General features: G+C 38.8%; 1 protein-coding gene across 5 annotated transcripts; it reads right to left on the minus strand.

The window, feature by feature from the left end:
• Positions 1–520: 520 nt before the first annotated feature.
• Positions 521–23,383, minus strand: LOC134470978 (glycine N-phenylacetyltransferase-like). Of its 5 annotated transcripts, none has more exons than XM_063228148.1 (6): positions 23,121–23,380; positions 17,731–17,826; positions 12,958–13,065; positions 7,028–7,100; positions 6,069–6,240; positions 521–1,287 (listed from the first exon to the last, which is right to left on the minus strand). In XM_063228148.1, the coding sequence occupies exons 2-6, from the start codon at positions 17,806–17,808 to the stop codon at positions 885–887; spliced, it is 834 nt and encodes a 277-aa protein (XP_063084218.1). In that variant the 5' UTR covers positions 17,809–17,826; positions 23,121–23,380; the 3' UTR covers positions 521–884. The 5 variants fall into 5 exon arrangements, with proteins under 5 accessions (XP_063084218.1, XP_063084216.1, XP_063084217.1 ...); XM_063228146.1 differs by having other exon boundaries at positions 7,028–7,154; positions 23,121–23,369; XM_063228147.1 differs by lacking the exon at positions 23,121–23,380 and adding an exon at positions 22,237–22,292 and having other exon boundaries at positions 7,028–7,154.
• Between the last annotated feature and the right edge of the window lie 1,626 nt (positions 23,384–25,009).

Below are 25,009 nucleotides of genomic sequence, written 5' to 3' on the forward strand. Positions count from 1 at the left end.
AACAGCTGGTATACAAAATGCACAGCTCTAGAGATCTAATGTATGAACTGATGAAATTGTCATTTATACAAAATGAGATTTTTAACTGTTGTGAGCATGGAAAAAATTGTGTAGCTATGGCAAATGATGTACCATTTAATTTGCTTTGTTATAGTAACCATTTCCCTATCACCATTTATTTCACAGCCTCATACTATGGGCCTTAACTATACACAATAAATTTTATTTTTGAAAAATAAATTTCTCCTGTATCATACCCACCTATAATCATATAATTGTGAAGTATTTAACATGATTTCTTCTCATTTTTATTAGTGCATATTATTTTACATATATGATAGGTTTCCCTGCCATATTTTCATAGATTAACATGCTTATGAAGCCGGAATGCAAATCGAAGGGCTTCTAGTAGAATAATCACTTCGTGATACCTACCGAAGTGGCAGGACACTTGGCCCAGTGAATAAAGGGATCAGAGAAGCACAAACTATATGCTACTCAAGGATGACAAGACACCACATCTTGGCAAACCATTACGCTTTTTCAACTGACAATAAGAGATATGAGACAGGAGTTCCTGGAAAAGAGTTACAGCAGCACCTAGGAGACTAATGGAGGCAATAGGATCCAGAAATACAGAACATGGGACACAGGCTTTGGCCACTTCAGAAAACTGTGGTGATTTCAGAAAGGTGCAGCCCGTGCCAGGAATGCTAGACCTGGAAAGTAATATGGCTGCAAGAACATGACATCCCACTGACCACTGGCAGTTTTTCATAGAGCTAAAACAATGCCCACCCTTCCCTTCTGCTTGTGACTTATTTGTTCTTTCTACTCCAGCCACATCACAGCCCCCCAAAACTGTCTGGTGTTTTGAGACAGCTTCACAGAGGCATGCAGTTCCACTGGTTCCAGTCACAGGGCATAGTGACATGACGCAGATTATCACTTATTTTCTGTACAGCTTTGTTGGCTTTGTCTACATGGCTATACATGGGGAATCCAAGTTTTTCGAGGCTCTTAGTCTCAATGTATGAGATATATGACATGAGACCCAAGCCCCGGTACTCAGGTACAGTGGCTCCCATTCGCAGCTCTCCAGTGTAGTCCATCATTGTCCAGGTCACAGGGGTCTTCTCAGGCCCCAGCAAACAGAAGCTGGGGAAGGTCTGGATACAGCGCTCGATGAATCTCTGGCTCCTCTCATTACCACCAAAGCTCCAGAATTTATTCACTAAGGCAGCGTGAGCTACATCCAGCGATGAGAGTTTAAACATCTCTTGATTACTGCAGAGAAAAAGGAAAAAGAACAGCACATAATATCAAATACATTGTTTCCTGAGGGAGACCCTAAAATGGAGGCTTTCTAGGGGATCAGGCGGAGAGTCTCCCTGGAGAAAACATATTAGATGCTAGAATATGACAACATGAAGAGGGCCAGACGAATGGATAAGGATTCTTATTAACCAAGACAACGTGGCTGGAGGATTTAAAGTCGTGCTGAAACTGAGAAGGCTGATAACGGGAGGCTGCAAATCCCATGCCTTTAATGCAGCAAACTGACCTGTGGACCCAACAGGAAAAGCTGTGTTGACTTTTGGTGACTGCAGGAAATTGAGACCTGGGACCCAGTGAAGCACACAGGACTGCCCTTCTACACCAGAGGAGATTGTGTAAGGCTCTGGAGCTCAGAAGGGGAACGCTGTGCAGTTTTCTAACCATTCCACACTGTGCCAGGAGCGCAGCGAGGGCAAGCAGCGTGGTGTGCAGTAGATTCAAGAGGAGGACCTGCACCGAGCCCTGGTGAGTACTGGGGACTGGGTCCCACAGCTACTGGGGTTGGCTAGAGAACATCTTGGAACTGGACAGAGCCCGCCACCATGGGGGCATAGATAACACAGAGAGTGTGGCGGAAGACATGTTAGAGTTGCGCAGAACCCACGGCACGGTGACATCACCGAGTCACCCCTATAGAGAGGTCTGGTCGAGGACTTCTTGAAATTGGGCAGAGCCTGTTGCTGTGTTGGCTTCAGCATCATACAGAGAACTAGTGGAAGACATCTTGGAATTGGGCAGACCCACTGACCTGGTGCTCCTGTCACAGAGAGGGCTGGAAGAGAACAGCTGGGATTTGGGCAGAACCCTGTGCCACGGTGACATTAGTCAGCTGCTTCTGGCAAAGAGAGACATGGCAGGATCTGCTGGGGCTCCAACAAGCCTCTACTTGGGGCCCAATAAGCAGATACAAAATAGGCAAAACTCAGTGACATCCAGAAAGTACAGCCTAATTTACCGATTGACTGGCACAGAGGGTGGAGGCTAGCCTGTACCACCCCTGCATTCCAGCCAGCCCCAGATAACAGCAAATTTGGGAGGACAGCAAAAACTCATGTCAGCATGCTTCTGAAAGACCCTAAACAATAAGGAGAGGGCCAGAGACGCCCAGGACACTCCAGTCTGAAGGAATCCCGAAACATGACAAGAGATAAAAAAATTTTTTTAAAAAAATCTCCAGCTGCCCAATGAGAAAATAAGCCCAGGAGAAGTAAACACTGAAGAGAACAAGCACAGTAACGATCCAATACTGGACACAGCATCTGCTGAAATTAAAAAATACCTCCATGACCTCATAGATGAATTTAAAGCTGTACTCCTGATCCAAGTAAGGCAAGATCTAAAGAGATTAGTTAAAGAAATGACAAGCCCCACTCAAGAGAATACAGATGGAAGAACTAAGGAAATCAGAAAAGAAAGAGAAACTTCTGAAGAAGAATTTAAACATAACTTAGTATACATGAAACTGATCCAAAGAGATTACCAGGAAATTAAAAACTGCATCGAACACTGGCAAAATATCCTGACAGAAACTAAAGACAGGCTTCTGAAACTTGAAGAAAGATTTATGGCATATAATCCTGAAAAAAAGCCTCTTAAAAATAACAAGGAACCACAAAGAAACAATTCAAAGGCTAGAAGATGACAAAAAGATACATAAATTAAGAATAAAGAATGTGAGTGAGGAAGCAGGAGCAACCAAAAATGAAATACAAAGAATATTCACAGATATATTAAAGCAAAATTTCCCATGTATAGCAAAAAGAAATGATATCCAGATAAAAGAGGCATACAGAACACCAGATACCTAGAACAACCAAAACAGATCTATGCCTGGACATATAATAATCAAGATTCCAGAAATCCACCAAAAGAACAGAATATCTAAAGCAGCCAGAGAAAAGAAGAAGATTACTTACAATGGGAAAATTATCAAAATAACAACAGACTTATCAACACAAACTCTTAAGTCAAGAAGGGAATGGGGAGAAATATTCCAAGTCCTGAAGGAAAATAATATGCAATCAAAGCTCATATACCCGTCAAAACTCTCTCACAAAATTAATGGAGAAATAAGATGCTTCCAAGACAAGGAGGAACTGTGGGAGTTCGTGGCCACCAATCCAACCCTACAGAGAGTGCTGAAGGACATTCCAGAGAAAGAGAGGAAGGGATACCAGGATTCCAGCAACAGTGGCAGAGAGGCCTCAATGAATGGTGCAGACAGTGGAATGAGGGAATAAGGTGGATAAATTATAGCAGAAAAGTGGAGTAGCAGACATGAGGCAGAGACGGTAAGCTATAGTCGTTAGTATAGACAGCTCTGAAACACTATTTAAAAAGGCAGAGGTTATTGTTAATAGTGTATCAGGATGTAAAGACACAGTAGTCTTATAACCATATTTAGTTTGAATTTAATTGGTTCTGGTCTGTCCACTCATATCAGATTGAGGGCACAGACATCTGACCCAAAAATAGTAGGTTATATCATGGTAACTATCCTTACTTTCCTATTAACTTAAACCGAAATCCTGTATTACTTACATTGTCTTACTATGACTGATCTTAACTGAATCTGAATCATAGGACCATGGGTTGGCCTTGGCTGATTTTATTTTAATTTGGTATGCTTGTTAGTATCAACCATAAAAGTGGAGGCAACTACTCTGAAGATGACAAGATGTAAAGGATATCCACACTGGTATTAACTATAACAGCTCTCAAATCCTACAATGCTTTCAAGGTTGTGCTTTTATAAAAATAGGTAATACTATGTTTAACTATATTAAGCTGGTGTTGTGGACAAATCTATTGAAAATAATAAGAATAAACATAGTAACTATGGAAGATCACCTATATTGTGGTCTTATATGTCTTATCCATTGCATGTTTTTCTAGGAATTTGTTTTGCTGTCTTGTTATGACTTGGTTTTCCCTATAATACAGAGAGGATAGATATATATGTAGAAATTCACACATGAGTGAGTTTCAAAACATTTTTTTAAAAAAATTATTTACTGGGGCTGGGGGTTTAGCTCAGCGGCATAAGCGCCTGCCTTGAAAGCAGGGAGTCGTGAGTTCGATCCCCGGTACCGATAAAAAGGAAAAAGACAAAAAAAAATTTATTTACAGAAACAGATTATATAATGCAAGATGTAATGAACAGATACTCTGAAGATGAGATGCTAAGAAACCCAATGCTAATTTTGTAGCATCATGATATAAATTCTAGCAGTACTATTGTTCGCTGATTATCAATATAATCTTTATGTATATTTAAATCATAACAATAGATTTAATTTTATAAAAGTCTAAAAGCAATGTGTTTCATCAGAATGGCATGGCAAGATTTGTAAAACTTCAGTATTTTTTATACATTGACTGTGAAGCTGCACAGAAGCTAAGGCAGAGGACATCAGCCCCATTGTACAGATGAGAACAGTAGCTCAACAGAAAATGAGTCAGAACTGCAGAGCAAAGCCAGTGAGCAGCAAAGTCAGCATTTGGAATCATGAAGATTAGCATCGGCGGATCCTCAGCCATCGTGCTGCATACACTGAAAGCCTAAAGTCCAACGTCAATGCTGTGGAGTCCAGGCGCCTCCTGTAACAGAAAATGGAAGACTAAGGGCTCCGACCATGGGGTGATGGAGCTGCCAGAGACCCCTGGGGTGGGGGGGCCCGACTGGGTAGCATTAGACCCAAATTCAAATCCCAGTTAGGCCATTCAACAGCCATGGTGTGTGTGGGGGGCACCAGCCCCTTCATCTTCAGATCCTGACCTGGCAGGAGACAGAAAAATGTCTCATTCCTGGATGGTCCCCTGGACAGAACCAGGGGCACTAATCAGGCTCTAACTGACTCTGCATCTCCAAGATGTGCAGTGACACACTTCATTAAGAGACTGAAGGTCTTTCTGTCACACTGATACACAGGCATTAAGCATCTGCAGGGTAAATGCACATCGTTTTTCAGCCCTATTCCTACTTATGCCAGAAATACACAGAAGAGACATACCTTATTTTCTTTGTTGGAGAATTTTTTCACTATGTATATTTTTTAAGAATCTAAGAGATGCGAGGCAGTGCTTGTCTAATGCAGAGCAATCAGCAAGGCTTTCAGATCAGATGCCTCCACCTACAGAGACTTTAGGATACTCTGGAGGCTTCAAAGGACAAATTCATAGATTCGCAGAAAAACAGGATGCTTTCAGATGTGGAAAAGGACAATAACTAAAATCAAAATGTGAGTTTATGGTGAGGACTGATGAAAAGGAAAGTCATTATAGGTAAGGAACTCTAAAAGACATCTGGAAGCAAATCAGAAATTTGAAATTGAGAGCAGCGATCACAAAAAGGGAGAAATGCCTGAAGATAACAGGAAAGTGCTGTGTAGGCAGGCAAACAGCAAGTACATCTCCCACATCCCTGTGTGTGTGAGCACGTGGGACTGAGTGGCAGAGGAATGTCCAGAGCTGCTGCTGGGAAGCTGTGAGAGGGATGGGGATGGTGCAGGTGATGCTGCACCTGGAGAAGGAATTTTGTTTCATTCAAGGTGCTAGGAGAGGCCTTGATGGCTCCCAGGAGGTGAAGAACAGAATCCAAATGGTGCTTTGAAGGACCACCCTGGAAATCACTTGCAGGTTGGCAGGAATGGGTACGAGGAATGAGGTTAGGAAGCCACTTTGATGAAAGTTGTTAGTGTGGTGGGCAGAGCATCTATAGTCAAACTCACATGATACGGGGAATCTCTGATTTGGGATGTAAATGTTGTGTATCCAGCAAGGAGGGCACCAGTTTCTTTACTGTTGGTGGCATCATGTAGAGGATGCACTGTGTTTTCTTGACCTTGACCAATTTAGTTGCTGCAAGACTTTGTATCACCTCATCCAGGCTTGACTGTGCACCTAGAGGGGCAGAAGCAAGGACAACCTTTCCTCTCCCTGTAGAAGGTTATGGAGAGGTCCCACAGAATGAAGCAGGAGTTAGCACCAGACAATCTGGCTCCTTTCATTGCCACTTACCAAGAATGTGATCAGGTCACTCTCTTAGCATGCTTTCTCTTATGTAAAACAAACAATCCCAGAATTCCTATTAGCTACTGTGCAAAGGAGGAGTGATATGGAAATTATAACAGCCCATCTTGACTTTGTACATGATCTCTGCCAAGGCACTAGCTGAATGCTATTTCAATTTATCTTTGCACAGGCACTATTTTGTAAGGTTTTAGTTTTTATTATCCTGATTTTTGTAAATGAAGACACAGAGTAATAGTTAAGTCATTTGGTTACCAATGCTTAGAAAAAGGCTGAACCAGGAAGCCTCTAGGGAGTTACTAGGGAGAGCAGACTCACAGCCTCAGCAGCTGTACTTCATGGCCCTAAGGAGCCCTGTGGGACAATGAGCTGCTGTTACTACTGCAGGAATGGGAGGCCTGAGGGAAAGCTCTGTTCACACATCCTGCGACCCTGAGGGCCCATGTGTACACCATGAATCCTCAGCTAAGGAGAAAGTCCCTTATCCAAAGTTCCTGGCATCTGAACCCTACCTGCAGCATTTAAATCCCACACCGTGCAGTGTGGGTGGCCAAATAGAAGGACCAAGCACTAGAAGAAAGTGAAAGTTTGAGGGGAAGGTGCTCAGGATGGGAGGTGACTCTACCCTAGTAGCCAGGACACACCCCACTTTCCTTACTTTGGATTTGCAAATGTTGTTTCCAATTGATGACATCTGGTTTTTCAAGGAATTCGTGACAGTTCTTGGGGTCCTTAGAAAAGATTTGGTAGGTGTTGGTATAGTGATCAAGGTCATCGGTCATCTCCTGTATGGTTTGGCAACATGAAATAAGTCACATCAGCTCTACCAAGTCATTTCAGTATTTGTTACCCAGCTTTTGTCATACTGGTACTCTGCTAAGTGAAATATGATTGTTTTCACATTTTTACTATCTCTCAATCATTTACATAAAACTAGATCAAGGGCTCAATTTGATTTATGTTTTATAAAGTCTTGGTCAACCATTTATGGGTTGCATTGCAATTTAGTATCAACCAAAAGTGCACTACTTTACAAAGTCTTCCTCCATATTTTGTATTATTCAGGAGAAAGAATAAAAGCTATATTGTCCAAGGCAAGCTATGGGTGCAAAACTAAAGACTATTCCTTTTCAAGTTGTACCAGAACCAATTATTTTCTGCATACAATGTGCATATTGATGCAGAAAACCTTATAGTGCTAGAACTTCTATGATGATGCACAATATCTTAAAAACTACAAATCAGCACTGGTTAAAAGACTAGTTTGGAATTCTACTAATTCAAAACACACAGTTTATTCAAGTAAACACTTGCAGACTTAAGAAATAGAGGCTGGGGTAATTTAAAGGAGGACCAGAGGACAAATATCCAGAAAGGGTAGAAGAGCTGGAAAATTTTTCATAGAAATACTAATCTACAATACTACCATTGACAACCAAGATTTTAAACATAATATTTAAAAATATGATTTAATTTTTAGATTTTAAAAATGTATGTAAATTTCTCCGTATTGGTATTCTCTGTTTATGAATTTTAATTACTATATGTGTGTATATATATATGGTATATGACACGATGGTAGGAAGCACACACAGTTAATAAAACAGTTACTACTGCAAACCAATGACTGGTGCTCTGAAGAAAATTAGCAGGTCCATCACTTCACATTGACGACCAAACTTTTTTTGGGGTGAAAAACAGCTGGAACTCCAAATCTGTAGCAAATTCATGAAAATGTTACCATCCCTATTCTTCATGCTACACATTAGATATTTAGACTTCTTGCCTCTCTAGATGCTGCTTTGATTCCTTTCACCTGCATCTTCACACCCTCTGAACTAGCCACTGTTTGCCCTCTGCATCAACATATTTAAATTTTTACAAATTAACATTAGTGAGATGGTGCAAAATTGTTAACTTTTCATGATTCACTAATTTCTCTTGGCATATGTATATGCTTTTCAAACCTCTGGGGAAAAATTGGCCATGGTTCAATCATTTGGCTTTTCAATTAATGGACTTTTGAAATACTTCAAACATTTCAAATGTTGAGTTCTATGAGATCTTCATAGTTTGATTTTTTATTTTACATTAGTGAGTTTTTGAAAAATGTGATAATCACATTCTTTTTGTAGAGTTGGTGTGCATACAGACACATCTTAATGCTCTTTGGGCCTCTCTTTCCCCACTTCTATCCCCATACACCTCCCTCTATCACTTGGTCACTTTCTCTTTTGTAAAACATCAATTCCCTATTTACTATTATCTTTCACTTTATTCCTCATTTTTACTTTGAGCTACTCATATAACAAAAAGCATGTGACATTTAAGCTTGTGCGTCTGATTTATTTCAGTCAATATTATGTTTTCAACAAGCATCCATTTTGCCACACAATCCTCAGTTTTATAGTTTATGTTAGCACTCCACTGTGTATAAATACAATATTTTCTTCATGCATTTCTTGATGGACACAGGTTACTTCCAAGTTTCAGCTATACAAATTGCATTGTTGTAAACATAGCTATCAGGGTATCACTGAAATATCTTCGGATCCATGGGGAGGGTACTTAGCAGGAGAATAGTTGTGCTGAATGGAATATCTAATTTTAGTATTTTGAGCCATCTCCACACTGATTTCCATAGTGCTTGTACCAGTTTGCATTCCCATCAACAACAGAGAATTGTTTCTTTATCCCACAACTTCACCAACCTGTTATTGTTTCATTGGGAATGCCAGACATAGTTCCTAAAGTGGGATGAAATCTCAGTGTTGTTTTTAACTTGTATTTCTCTAGAGGCCAGAAGGTTGAACTTTTTCACATGTTCACTGACTATTTGTTCTTCTTTTTCTGAAAAGTGTTGATTCGTTGTTGTTAGCCATTTTTGATTGGGTCTTTTATGTTGAGACATAGGATTTTCTTGAACTCTTGATATTTTCTAGATATTACTCTGTCTAAGGAATAGCTTGCAAACTCTTTCCCCTGTTATGTAGGTTGTCTCTTCACTGTCCATTGTGTGCTTTACTGTGCAGAAGCTTTTTAATTTGATATGACCTTATTATGTGATACTCGGTATGATTATTTGTGACATTAACTTTCTGTCCAAAAAGTCTTTGTTATGCCTGTCTTGAGGAGCTCCAACTTTTTTATCTTCCAGCAAGTTGTTTCTATTTTAACATTCATAACTTTTATCTATTTGTGAATGGACTTCAGTACTGTTAATGACGCAAATGTAATGTTAGCATCAGTTTAAAGAAACCTATTCCATTCCAGGAGAACATGGCAGACAGATAGCAGCAGCTATGGAGGCTCTCTGAAAGACCCAGCTTAGAATTCAGGTATGGTGCTGAGTAAGGAATCATAAGCAAGAGGAGATATGCCCCGGTGACCCAAGAATGAACTGGGCTGAGAGAAACCAACTGGGAATGCAATCCTGGTGCTATAACAGAAACAGATAAAGCCTCAGCATGGAAGCTGGAGCCCACACCATTGGAAGCCACGATTTGGGTTTCCTGCCACTGTGGCTGCGTCTGCATCGGCTCGGCAGGGAGAGAGATGCGCGGAAGCTCTGAGAACAGGAATCGGTGAATGGAGTTGAGAGCGGGACAGGCGGGGAGCCATGCATCCACCTCTGGTGAGTGAGGGAAAACTGAGACTCTTCCACAGTCGAGGAGACTCCAACAGAGGACATTCTGGGACCAGGCAGACTTGTGGGAACAGAGCACTGCAGTGACTTCAATCAGCAATCCCCCTCTCAAGCGGGATTGGTGAGCAGTGCCTAGCCCATGTATGCTGCTGGCTGAGACCCAATAGGCTAGCACAACCCTGCTCCCAGCACCTGAAGGTGACCTGGAGGGGCGGGCCCTGCATAGGCTGCCAGGTCTGCAACTTCCTGGTGTGCTGCAGTTGGCAGGAACACCTAGCCTGTGCAATTCAATCGGACTGTGATTGACAGGGAAGGAAGCTGGGCCTCCTATATAAGCTTGCATGTATAAGGAACAAACAATATGGGAAGAGGCAGCAAAAGAAAGAGTCCTTGGCCCCCCACCCTGAAAAAGAGCAACATCAGACACAGCACCAATAGACATAAAGCACTATCTCGAGAGCCTCATAGACAAGTTCAGGAATGAAGTTATTAATGACCTGAAGGTAGACATAAGCAGAATAGTTAGAGAAATGCTAAGCACCACCCAAGAAAAAACAGATGGTGGAATGGAAGAACAGAAAAAGAGGGGAGAATTGTTTAATGGAGAAAATAGAGAAAGCATAGAATACGTTAAGCAGGCTCAAAGACAATACCAGGAAACTAAAAAGTCTATTTTGCTTAAATGGTTATGTTTTGATCTGCGCTGATTTGCTGTTATGCCCTCTTTTATCTCAATCTCCATTTTATTATTTACTTTTTTATCCTTTTAAGGGAAAAATAAATTAAAAATAGCAGGATATATTATAGTAACCCACTTTGACTTTCCATTATCTTGATTTAAAGCCCTGTATTGCTCTCACCATCTTGTATTGACTGATGTTCCTCTATTCTGTTTTGCTTGATAGTACCAAGTTCGAAAGTTTAGGCAACAGCTGTGAAGATAGGGGGATTCATTATGATGCCCATTCTGGTTGACTATTATCTACTTTTGAAGACCTATAATGTCTCCATTGTTTTGGTTTTGTTGGTTTTGTTCTTTACTGTTTTGTTCAATTTTATTATAAATAACGATATAGGCAATTCTGTTAGAGATAGCGGAAGGCATATAGTAACCATTGTTGATCACCTAGAGTTATGCTTTTACATTACCTATTAAGTCCACCCTTTTGATGTGACTGAGTGTTCTGTTGTGTCACATTTGGTTCTACTCTCTTCCAAAAACGTAATAAGAACTGTGGGAGCAACAAAACCCAAAATGTGTAATTGTCATTGTACAAAAGAGAGGAAAAGAAAGTGCTCTAAATGATATAACTGCATGTATATTTAAGTGTATAAAATAGATAATGATATTAATGACTTTGGTTGAATCATTGAACAGAACTGTTTGCAGTCTCACTGTTGGAATATCCACTTTATAAGCTTTAATTTTGTAACTTGAAAAATTTTTTCTAAGATGACAAAATGTAATCCAATAACTAGTGATTTCCTACTGTTTATTTTTTTCTGTAAATCTGTATAACTTGTACCCTTTCTCTGCTTTTTTTTCTTTTGCTCCTTAAGCAAAATTTAAAAAAAATAAAAAAGAAAAAAAGAAACCTATTCCACCCAGGCAATAACAAATATATCAACAAAATGAATATTGTTCAAAACAAAATCAATGCTGACATACTGTCAGGGCCAATAATGTATTGCTTAGAATGTTCTTAAAAGCTCAATAATTATGTTATAAACACTAAGACAACACAAACAAGGACAGTACCACTATAGTCATACCACACTGAACATTCCTGAACTTTTTTGCTATTGGAAGCCAACTATGATTGGGCCTGGTTAATATTTCATACTTGGATTGGCTACATAGTCTAATCATCTACTAAAAGTGACATTTACACCCCCACTTACAATAGAAAATAATTCAATAGTAGTAATGTACAGCTAACTATCTAAATGTTAATAAAGTTTAATGGTTATACAACTAAGATACAAAGGAGTTGATTTGGAGATTGAAAAAGGTTACTTTTAAAAATTGAACAGTGGAAAATAAGGAGGAGAGAAAGGCGACATAAAAGATCCTACTAAGGATTAGAAGAAGAAAAATAGAATTGAATAATGGTATTGGAAAAAACAAATAACAAAAATCAAGAAAATGAAAAAGAGTGAACAGTAGGAAATACAAGAGAGAAAAGTTTTTTAAAAAGAAGGGGAAAAGAAAAATTCATAGAACTCTTAAAAACAATAACAAAGAAAGAGAAGAAAGAAAAAAAAAGAGCTGAAAAACTAGAGGGAGGGGGAATGTATTTTTGAGTGAATGGTTTCACTTCGTGATCCACAATTTTAGAATCCAGCAAGTCACAGTTTTCTTCACCTACCTTTACGCTCTGTTGATTTTTAAGGTGCCCCATACTCCAGATGTTGTGTGTCAACAGTCCAAACCAAGGAATATACTTTCTATTCTTGGCAGATGGAGAGGAAATCAGACTTCTCATTTGTGCTGAATAGTTCCAGCAGGGAGAGGTTAAAGAAACCCACTAGAGGCAATACTAGTGCTCTCAGACCCAGCCATTTCTGAACATAACATGAGCTGACTTCTCGGCATGAACAGGAGGGCCCATGTCCGGTTCAGCCTGAGTTTAAATCTTTCAGGGGATTTGTGTAGCTCATTCTCTACCTTCAGCTATCTCTTGTGGCTGTTACACTCAGTCATTATGGAAGGGTTACACTGGGAAGCCTCAAGTGCAAGTGTTTTGTTGTTTTTCTGAATCTCACTCCTAATTTCTCAAACCCTCTCCAAGACAGGCTGTGATCAAACTCTTCTGGAAGACAAAGCTAATCAATCATCAACCTGCTCCATTTGTGTTTCCCTGTGACTTACCCACCTTCCACACTGGTGTTACAAAGTAAGCATAAACACCATCATATCCACACCATTGATGGCAACTTACCTGCTCCTGAGGACGGACAACTACTGTATTAAAATCAGGCCACTTGTCCACCAGAGCCTTTACCTTGAAGGGGTTCCCCTGGTTCATGTGAAAGACGGTCCCATAAACCTGTCCCATTTCAACACAATGGGAAGAGAAGCACAGGGCCCAAGGTCAATATTCCGTTTCTGTGACAAAGTGACTCACCCCTCTGAAAGTAGGGTATGTAGCGCTTACAGTGTTTAGTCCAATCCTTAGGTTACATTTTATTATCTCCCAAATAAGCAGAGTTTTGATGAAATCATAAGTGAAACAAATTATCAATCACTCATTCTTGCACCATTCATTCCTTTTCATTTTCTTTGATGTATTTACATTGTTACACAAAATTATCTCATATATTTAGTTTGACACCTATTTTTCCTTCTTATACTCTGCATGGGCATATTTCCATGTCATTAAATACTAATCTGTGTAATCTCACTTCATAATTATTTAAGATTAACTCTATGTTAAAATTTTTTACCTCTAATTGAAGGCCTTTTCTGTTTTATCTGACATTTTATTCTAATTCTTGAAAGGAAATTTTTGCTTGAGTCTTTGAAAATATTACCGTTAGTACAAATTTTAGAAGGAAAATTTCTAAATCAAACATGATATACTCAGAAGGATTTTTGTCTTCTAAGTATTTACACATTACTTTCTGGAAAGTTTACATGGCCTCTTTCCTACTTAGTAAGAAACAGATCATAGTGGTATAATCCTGGGCTCCAACAACCAAACTCCAAAGAACTTCACTCATTCAGAGTTGTTTCTTGGTGTTTAGGATCAGGTCTTCAAACACCAGAGACTTGAAGAACACTGAATAAGTTCAGGATGATTTGCCAAAGTTAGAAGTGCTCAAGCTTTTCCTCACAGTGTGCACAGCAGCACGGTCAAGTGGAAAACAGGATCTCCCAGCTGATGGAGCCACAGGATGCCACACAAGAAAGGGCGATGGAGCAAAAACCATTTCACTAAATAAGGTGCAGCCTGTCTGAAGGTCCCTGTCCCTCCTTTAAAATAGTTCTAAGTCAGACTAAGGAACAAGGGAAGCGAAATTTTCACTTAACCACATTTACATGGAGTTACTAAATACTCTGTTATTTGAGGAAGCTTGATGTGGCAACTAAATCCAGTTTTGGTGGAAATAACGATTATTTTTTTCTAAACATTGGAACTGAGAACTGGTGATTTTTAGATACACAATATAAAAATATAACTGCAGTCACTACTTCTTTTCTTTTTTTGCTACAACCTGACTGAATGAGATTTGGCATGTGTCACAAACCTACTCAGTATTTATTCCTTGGAGACACAATACCCATTACTTCAGGCCACAATACCCAAATCTTTCTCTAACCAGAGATTTAATAACTACTGAATGGGAATGTCTACTATGTTGACTTTCTGGTTTTACTAATTTCACATGAAAATGCTGAGACTGAGCTTAAACTTTTGCTATTTTGCTTAGAAAATAATTAGTTATGTCAAAGACATCTACCTCTGGACTCAGCCCACTCAACAGCTGCCCTGTGAGAGTCGCCTAAAGCTCGTGTGGCTTAATCTGTAACTGCCCTTTCTCCAAGGTACAAGGTCACAGGAAAGGTAACAAAAGATGTAATATTGTGTCTTTCCTACCACAGTTACCATTAACTGTGGAGTCAGAACCACAGTAAATACACCATCCTCCTGTTGCCCTGAATAGTCCCAATTCTTGAGTCAGTAGGAAAAAAAATGTAGAATAACAGTGTCTTACAATTAAAGATTTGTTTTTACTTTAGTTTTTGTTTTTCTTTAGATGTTATTGTAAATGGCACTGCTTTTTAAATTTTATTTTCAATTTTGTATTGCTAGTGCTTATAAATGTAATTGATTTTTGTTGTTCCATATTTTCGCCTTGAATCTTATCACCTAGCTCAATTTATTAATACCTAAAGCTTGTTTTGTATATTTCATAAGATTTTCTACATTAGAAAATTATGACCTCTGTGAGGGAAAAAACTCTTTTATTGCATTTTTCCCAGTATGTATTCTTTTCTTCCCTTTTTCTGCCTTTTATTATATTGTTTAGAACATCCAATGTTACTTTCAATATGAGTATATAAGGTGAGTATTCTTGCCTTAATATTTATGGTAGAGAAATCATCATTCACTATTTAGTAAAATATTAGTTGAAACTTTTTATATTTTCTTTTTATCAGTTTAAAAGAAATTATTTTATTCTAGGCTGAAGAGGTTTTATGTTTATTGAAAATATTAAATTTGATCAAATAATTTTTCTCTGTCAGGAGAAAATCATCTGGTTTTCTTCTTTAGTTCATTGATAAGAAAACTTATGTCATGGTTTATGTTGGTTGTCCCCAAGCCTCATGCCTTTGCATTTTGCATTTGTGATTGGTTCATTGTCCAGTGCTTGGATAGATGGTTTCAGTGCTATACCCACTGACAACATCAATTCAAACCAGGGGTGGAACCAGGATGTGATGTAATGTCAGAAAAAATGCATGTCTCTCTCTCTTGCCAGTTTCTGCCTTGCTGTTTATGGTCACCATGAACTGCAGCCTCACCATGCCACTCTGCTTTCGAGCCAACTGAGTTTATAGACTAAAATCTCCAAAAACTATGAAAAATAAACTTTCCTTTCCCAACTTTGGGCATCAGGTATTTTGTCTCAGTGATGAGTAAAAAATGACTAAGACAGCGTACATTGTTGACTTTTGAATTTTGAACCTTGAATTCTTAACATAAATTCCCATTACTTATGATTAGCTATTCTTTCTAAATGCGGTATTTACCTTCCTAGTATTTTGTTAGTATTTTTGCCTCTGTGTTGTTGATGGATATATCCTGTCTTTTTCTTATAATATATATTTCCAGTTTTGCCATCAGGGAAATTCTGGTCTCATAGAATGAGCTGGGTAATGTTCCCTTCTTTGTCCTCTTCTCAAAGAGTCTGCGTACATTGATTTTTTTTAATCACCCATGTGGTAGAAATTGGTAATGAAGTCACCTGGATAGCAGTTTTCTTCTAGGAGTGTTTTAAGTTACAGATACAGGACAACTTAGATTGTAAATTTTTCTTTAATGACTTTTCATCATATGTGTATTTCACAGAATAATTTTTGAAATTTGTAAGCATGGTGTTGTTAAGAACATCTTTATTAGGTTTATAATCTTTATTGAGCTAATGGTGATGTCTCCTCCTCTATTCTTAATATTACTCACATGTGACTTTTCTTTTTCCTGGTCACTTTGATCATAATGTTTTCAACATTACTGAGCTTTTCCAAGAATCAGATTTTGGATGAATACATGATGAATAGAATTTTGCTATTATTTTATTGTGTTCTCATTGACTACTTTCTCCTCCTCCTCCTCTTCCTCTTCCTCCTCCTCCTCCTGCTTCTCATTCTCCTGTTTCCTTCATTCCAGTCACTAAGGGGTTAATTTGTACTCATTTTCTAGTTTCTAGGATGAAAACTTAAATCTTTTGAGATGAGATCATTCTTAAATTTTTGTACTAAGCAGTTAATGTATATTTTCTAGCTGTCGAGAATTTATCTGCCTTCACAAATTATCCTATGCTGCACCTTCATTTTCATTTATTTAAAATACTCAAATTTGCCTTGTAAACTTGTAGGATGGTTTGTTTAGAAGTGTGTTTATATCATTTGAAGAAATTTAGGAAGCTTCCTGATAACATTTAAATTTTAATTCCATTGTTATTAAGAACATGTTTAATGTGATTATAATCATTTTAAAATGCTCAAAATGTATGATTTATCCCTTAAGCATATGAACAGCACATGTATTCTGGTGTTATGAGGGAGATACTCAAATGTCAGTTTAAGGTGTCACCTTGCTTTGTTCAGGACTTTTAAATATGTATACATACACATTTCCTGTTAATTCTATAAATTACTGTAAGAAGAATTATACTGGTGAGTTTCTCCATTCTTTGTTTTTTCTTTCAGTTGTACTAGCTTTTGTTTTTTGAATTTTCTTTTTTTACGTTCTTTTTTTTTAATTTTATTTAAGGAGAAAGGAAAAAAAACAGTGAAAGGGTACAAGTTATACAGATTTACAGAAGAAAAAAATATGAGCAGTAGGAAATCACTAGTTAATGGATTACATATTGCCATCTTAGAAATAATTTTTCAAGTCACAAAATTAAAGCTTGTAGAGTGGACATTCCAACAATGATACTGCAAACAGTTCTGTTCAATGATCGTTTTTGAATTTTCAATCTTTGTGGCTAAGTAGAGAAGTGTGTCTGTGTACAAGATTATTGGTCTCACTCTAAAGCACATATTTTACTCATCCAGATCTACACCAATAATTTGCTATTTGACAAAACACAGACTGATTTCATCTTTCTATCCAGGAGGAACACATTAATGGCTATTTAGGAAAATGAATTAAACATGAATGTGTTAGTTTTAGTAAACTTTTCAACTCTGGAAATCTTCAAGATTTATATCACACATTCTTAGATAAGTAGAAGGGAATGTATTGAGTCACCACACACCAAAGCTCAGACAAGATTAGAGTCAGCACATTGCCTATGATCCTGATTATAGAACTGATAGGTATCATGCACATTTCTTGAATCAAGGCGATGTGAGTTAAATTAGATGCCACACAGAGAGCATCTACAGCACAGAACACATAGTTGCTGAATGCTTTCTTCCCCAACTTCTTTTATAGGCATATAGTGGTCCTTTTTTTCTCTTGTGTGTGTTCCACTCTTACCTTTATGGCTTCAGGCAGGTTCTTCACTAAAGATTTCTCTAGCATCTGTAGCATTTGTGGACTTTGCACATGGAACATCTTGATAGGTAACTTAACCTAAAGAGACAAGCAAAAAACATCGAAGAATGGGAATTGTGAGAAGTGGCGCAAATACAATAAACAGTTCTGGTTAACAGTCTGGGCAATGGTCCTGCTGTTTCGTGGATGGCCCACGCACTAAACTTCTTACCTTAAGAAAAAATCGGTTGAGGCAGAGGAGGGATTCTCTGTGAAATCAACACCAACATCTTTCTTAACTTTCAAAACTATTTCTGTAATTTTTCTTTTCACCTTTTATTTTAACACACAGAATTCAACAAGTAAAGTTACACCAGGATTAATGAATCTATTATCAAAGAATGCATGACCATTGTTTCAGTTTCCATCCATGTCCAGACAGCTCTGCCACTCTATGACCCCCAGCTTGCCACTCAACTCTCTGATGCCTTGGTTCCTCATCTAAAAATGGCAGTAAATGCTCACTTAGTTCGAAGAGTGAGTGAGACAAGGAAATAAGTCAGTGCATGTAAAGCTGAGCATCAGGATAGAGCGAGCCCTCATGGTTAGGAGGACTAGTGGTCTTCTTTCCATCACTAACTATTTTACTTGCAGATATCGATAGGGTATAGTGTGATAGCTCCGTCCACACATACAGTGCAGGAGAAGAAATCAATGGTTATAATTCCCATTTGTCTTCAGCACAAGCAAATGTCAGCCCTCACTGTCATCTAAAGGAGTGTACTTAATGGTTTTTTCTGATTAACCAACCACTGGTGAATTTCAGATCAACTGGAAAACATTAAAGACACATGACTAATGCAAATAGGCACATGGTGCTTCAGACAGCTAGGCTTAAGGCCACAGCAGTGTGCCTAGCTTGCACAATATTCAGTTTGTGCCAACCAGCTGACCTGTTACTGCTGTTAGTGTTGATATCAAAGACAAAAGAAGAAAGAAATTTCAATAACTTTTCCTCTGAGTCTTTACATAGAATGCATAATGATTCTGTGGTGTAATTCAAATTTGAAAAAAAAAACACAATCAAAGAAAATATTTGATTATTAGTAAGGTATGCTTATATTTACACTTCCATTATATGTGTATGCATATATTATATTATTTTTCAAAGATGCCACTATTATTTTTATTTAGAAAGTCTTATGGATTTACCAGGCTTGGAAATCTGCAATTTAAACAGTTCTGTGTATTTCTGTTATACTGTCACTATTCTTTGAGGCATAATTCATGCTCAGTAAAATTCAATTTAAGTGCATGGTTTCCATGAATATTGATAGCTGCACTTACTGGCAATACTAGTATCCTAACATGGAGGCACCCCCTTTCCAACAAACTCCTAAAGACCTTTTCTGTCCTTTCATCATCGACTCCTTTTTCTTCCATTGATTCTGAGACCAAAGTAATCATTAACTTGCTGTTGACTCTACAATTTTCCTTTGACAAAATGTCAAAAATCTCTAATTGTTTATTACGTGGCCTTTTCAGACTAGCATCTTTTATTTACCAGATCTTACTCATTGAATTTTTCAATAGGGACATCTTTTTATTGCTGGGTAATATTCCATTATAGGCATTGTGTGAATTGATCAGCTTTTTTATCTATTAATGTGTTGAAGGACACTTGGTTGTCTGTAGGTTTGGCCAATTATCAATGTTATTATAAAGATTAACATACTAATATATGTATGCATTTATGAGTTTATTACCCTCTGAGAATATTTCCAGAGCGGTGTGGTAACTGAATGTGTAACGTGATTTAAAAAACTGCTTTGCTCTCCTCTAAAGTGAATGTGCTATTCCACATTCTCACTGTAATGCATGCAAGTCCCATGTGTTTCCCATGATCTCACACACTTCTGTAGACAAGTTTTTCTATGCAGCCACAGTCAGGTGTCATTGGTATACTGGATGAAATTCTCAACAATACACTTGAATAAGAATTTCAGAAGATTCACAGACCTTATTCTCAAAAGGTAAAGACCAATGTGGAACTCAGCAGATGCAGTTCTCTGAGGAACCCACAGCATTGAACTCTGCTCCATCTCTGTGAGTCAGCAAGGTAGGAATGATCGGGAAAGCCTTCCTGCCCCATCCTGTTCTGGAAACAGCTTACTGCAAGAATCCATCCTTCCCCACCCGAGACAGGACTCCCACATGTCCTTTTTGGTTACCCAGGACCTGGATAAATATGGACCCATAAACCATCATTGTTTGCTCCATAAATGATGAGCTAAACTGTTCATCCCCATTCATAATTATGGAAGTATTTGTTAAGAAGGTGCTTGTTAGATATGAGTGGTGACTAGGCACAAATTGAGGTTATGCAAAACCGTGTTAGGGCAAAGCCACCTTTCACCTAACTTTTTTACTCACTGCTACCTTCTATCTGCCTCTTAGTTATTGTTTTGTTATGATCCTGAGCCTGTTGCGGGGGAGCGAATTTGGCTTGTTGATATCAGGATACTAACTCCAGCTGGCTCCTTCTAGGGTCACTGGCCTTCCAAAGGCTCCTTTTGTATGTTCAAGACCTTTCCACTATTACATCATTAGTTTGACCTTTCTGGAACACTGGTTGTGCAATGATCTAACAGAATCTGAACTAGCCCTAATGTTGCTGGTAGTTCTTGATTTCTATTGCTTCTAAATTACCAACATTCATGCAACCTTTTGATCTTGTTGCTGCAAAATTCAAGGGAATGGCTGGACTGGGAAGCATGATTTTTCCCAGAACAATCTCTGTAATGGGATATCTACTTCAGCACCTTGGAGGTGTCTTTATTTATATCCTACCTTCAAGAAACTCACAAAGCCTAGTTTTTATTTGCCTTACAAAGCCTTCCACACACAGTGGATTTTCCTCAGTTTCCTCTCTCTGAGGTGTGAAACCCTAACAGAATCAAGCACTTTTTTTGCTCTGCTAGGATTATGTATATATATTTAACCACAAAACTGGAACAATGGATTATACTGGGTCTTCTAGTTTCTCAGTTCCTCAGGAGAAGCCCTCAAGTTGTATTCTTCTTTCTCAAAAATTATTGCAGTGTCTGATACACTTGAAAGACTCATGACATGTACATTTAATGATGTCCTGTTTGAAGAATGTGTATCAACATAGCTATTTATTTAGTCCTTTTGCTTGCTGAATGTAAAGATTCACCTATTCATTCAAGAAATAAGCCATTCTCTGAGTATCTGTGCCCTCTCTGAATTTGTATGTTGAAATCCAGACCCCCATGGTGATGCAGGCTTAGGGATTAGATCGTAAGGACACTGTGTCCACCAAATGAGAATTCAGAAGAAAGTATTACCATTAATCAGCAAACAGCCCTCTCCAGACACTGACACTGTAGGAATACATTTCTGCTGTTCACAAACCACGCCATTGAAGATACTAGATTCCAGCAGCCCAATAATCTGGATTAACTGTATACTGAAGGCCAACTATTGAAGTGTGGTTATTGTCAGATACTTCATTGAGATAAAGACCAGAGCAGAACAAAGTTTTAGAAAGTCTCCAGACAGAAGTGCAACATGTGTGAAGGCTAATTGGGTGTTTTTTCTAGAAGCATCTCAGAACATTACATGAAAATAAGAAACAAGGTGGAATTTGAAGAATCCATATGGAAGCAGTAATATCCAAGTACTGCCAGGTATACAGGGGACTGCGGTCTGAGCACAGCTGCACAGGACCCCAGAGAACACAGCCCTGCTGCTCTGCTGCTACAGCTGCCTGGACAGAACAACCCTGGGGAGTTGGCCCATACTGGAGAGTTACCAGCATTCACCATGTACAAAGGCCAAGGCGGGGAACTTTGGAACTTCTGACTAAGCCATGCCAGTGCTCAGCCAAAAACAAAATTCCTATGAGGAAAATACTCCTGGGAAGAACTGTGCTGAGCGTAGCTACTTCATCATATTTGTGCACATTTTATATACCACATATAAGAAACTCAGAAGGAAGCATACTGTAAACCTCATGATAGATGACTTTTTAAATATTTAAATGATTCATCATGAAAGAGTTGCCGGCCCAGATGGAACACTGTAACCAGAAAAGGCTGCAGCTAAACTCCTCCCCCCCCCCTGCCCCCTATGCACTTGATTGTAACCCTATATCCCCATCCTTAAGGACCTGTGCGCCAGTGAGATACCTGTGCATCTCTAATGGCATTAGGGTGCTGCCCTAAGCTTAGGCTATTTAGATTCCCCCATGCCACGTGTCCGAGGGAATTCACCAGAGGGAGTTCGCCAGAGAGAGAGAGACCCAGATTCCAGCGGCCAGCGCCGGCCAGCGCGCCAGGCTCCACTCCCCATGTTCCCGGAGAGACCACCCGCCCCGGGTGCAGAGATGCTGCGCCCGGGGCCGGCGGCGGGGGGGCCCCTCCCCGCAGTCCCGGAATAAAGTCACTGCTGACCACTACTTTCACGGCCGTCCACTCTGCTCCATACCTCCCACGGACTTCTCCTCTTCTCCTCCCCCTTCTCAGACCTAACACATCACCTTTGTATTTTAGCCTCTGTGCTAGAATTTGCTTAGTCTTTTCGTGGTCAAATAGGTTACATAATTTCCCTGGTCATCAGTTTTCCAAGCTGACTACTTTCAAATGTTTCCAGAGAATTATACAAGACAATATCTACATGCAGGACAAAATCTGCACAGTCTATGTAACTCTCTGTCAAATGTCACCTGAAGCAGAATGATTCTTGATAGGGGTTACTACATTTTCCATCACTCAACTCCAAGTGCACACACTCAAATCTCTTCATATTTATTTACTGATCCATAATAAAACTAAACTTTACTCAGCCAAGAATTTCTCTCAGATCTAACACTACCCCACATATGGTCATTATTTGATGTTTTTTATTTTGCTTTCATTTTTAAATTTTAAAGAAAAAAGATAAACATAACAATGAAACAGAGCTTCAAATAGGTTAGTAGGACAGTTGCAGTAATTAATACATTGCATATGGTTATCTTCGTACTAAGTATTCAGAGTAAAAAATACAGGCAAAATTTCCTGCCTCACCAAACAATATGAGCACAAGATTTTCTTTTCAATGAAATAAACGAGCTAGTTGTATAACTGTTTTATTTTGTATACACATATAGATTCTTTTCTTTTTCCTTTCTTCCTTTCCCTTTTCAGTTTGTATGGTCTGATCTAGATTTTCAAATCAAGAGAACTGCCTTTCCTCTGACATAATTCTCAACACAATGAAGCCCAGACACTCTTATCCACATTTCTCAGAAGTATTTTGACTTGTTCCACTTTGCTAGTGAGGCAACAAAAATGAGTGTTCCCAGGCTATCTATAGGTCTGTGTTCTCACCTGAAAACTGTCTTCTTCGTCTCTACAGATGTCTTTAGGTCGAGAGGGAGCAGGCTCTCCCAGATGATTAATAAAAAAGTTCTGAGAATACAAATTTTGAAAGATGTCCTTTGATTTCCTAGAAAGGTGTCCGTTGATTTCCCAGAAAGTGCTGAGCTGAAGTTCCTAGTGGAATACACCCACAGAGATGTGTCACATGGGTATAGACTCAAGCTCCTCCCTCAGAGTTCTACATGGAGGGATGTGGCTTTGCAACTGATGTCTCAACAAAAAGCATTCATTCTTTGGTCCTTTCACAGAGACTCTGGCCTTCTTCAGCAACTCTGAGCTAGTCTTAGGAGGTTACTGTGTAAATGAGTCCCTTCCTACCACTTGATACCTGCTGTGGAGCAAGAGCTGACTGCTATTCTTATTAGATGTTTAGAATCAAACTTTATTCTCAAATATTAGTAATATTTGTCTGAAGGGACTTAAGAATATAGATGCTACCTTTTGAAATGTGCTTAGGGAATCCATATAGAATGAGCATAAAGAAAACTATAGGAACACACTCCAATCATCACTCAGTAGACTTCCCACTATGGGTAGCTAGCATGGGCTGGGAAAAGCAGCAGCCAGCCCCACACCAGCCACTGGATACCCATAGCCAGTACTGGCCAGGAGAACCAAGCAGTCACACTTTAGAGAAACTGTAGCTAACTTCAGGGAAGTGTCCAGGGTCTCACCACCGACATGTCTTGAAGAATGCAATAAAATGTCAAGACGAAGAAGCAAAAAGCAATCTCTGGGCTACAACCCATGCAGAGCAGGTCCAGGAGATAGAAACATGGAAGAGTTGGGAGTCAGATACCTGAAATTTCTGAAGTGATAGCAACTAAAGTAAAGAAACAACTTCATGAGGCTATGAAAGAAAGTAGGACAGAAATGCTATCTCAGGTAAAATAAGAAATGAAAAGCATAATAAAAGAATTACTAAGTACCTCAAAAGAAGGCATACATTAAAAAAAAGTGGAGCATAGGAAAATGAGGGAAACCTTGAATGAACATTATAAAAGATGTAGAAAACATGAAACAATTCAAAGAGATATCCATGAAATTAAAAACTCCATTGATACCTGGCAAAACTGCTTGAATGAAACTGTAGACTTTCAGACCTTGAATACAGGTTTGCAGCTAACAATTGCAAAAGGAAAGATCTCTTAAAAACAACAAGGAACCAGGAAATAAAAATTCAATGGCTGTAAAATGATGCAAAGAAAAATAACTTAATAGTAATAGGTGTCAGCAAAAAAGCAGGGGTCAACACAATTGACTTAAGAAATCTATTGACAGAAGTAATAGCAGAAAACATCTCAAGCATGGGAAAAGGATGTTATGCACATATAAATGAGGCATATAGAATTCCAGCTAGCCATAACCAAAATAAATCTACAAATAGACATATAATAATCAAGATTCCAGAAATTTAGCACAAGAGCAGAATATTATAAGCCGTTAAAGAAAGAAAAACAGATCACCTATAAAGGAAAACCCGTCAGAATCAAGCCAACCTTCTTGACATGAACCATCATGTCAAGTAGATTTGGAAGTATTTCAAATCCTAAAAGAAAACAACTTCCAACCCAGATGGATGTATCCTTCAACACTATCTTTCACACTTAACGGAGAAACAAGATATGTACATGACAAAGTACAACAGAGGAATTAATGACCACCAAACCAACCCTACAAAGAATACTGAAGGACATTCTAGAGAAGAATAAAAAAAGACCATGGTTCCAGAAACCACAGCAGAAGGTGGGGGTCACTGAGTGGGGCAGACAGTTGAATGGAGGGGAAAAGCAGGCAACCAATGGCAGGAAAATGGTATGGCAGAGATGTGGCAGAGC

This window comes from Cavia porcellus, unplaced genomic scaffold (genome assembly GCF_034190915.1).
Source record: "Cavia porcellus strain 051 isolate PalLab524CR breed Dunkin Hartley unplaced genomic scaffold, mCavPor4.1 scaffold_17, whole genome shotgun sequence".
NCBI classification, from domain to species: Eukaryota; Metazoa; Chordata; class Mammalia; order Rodentia; family Caviidae; genus Cavia; species Cavia porcellus.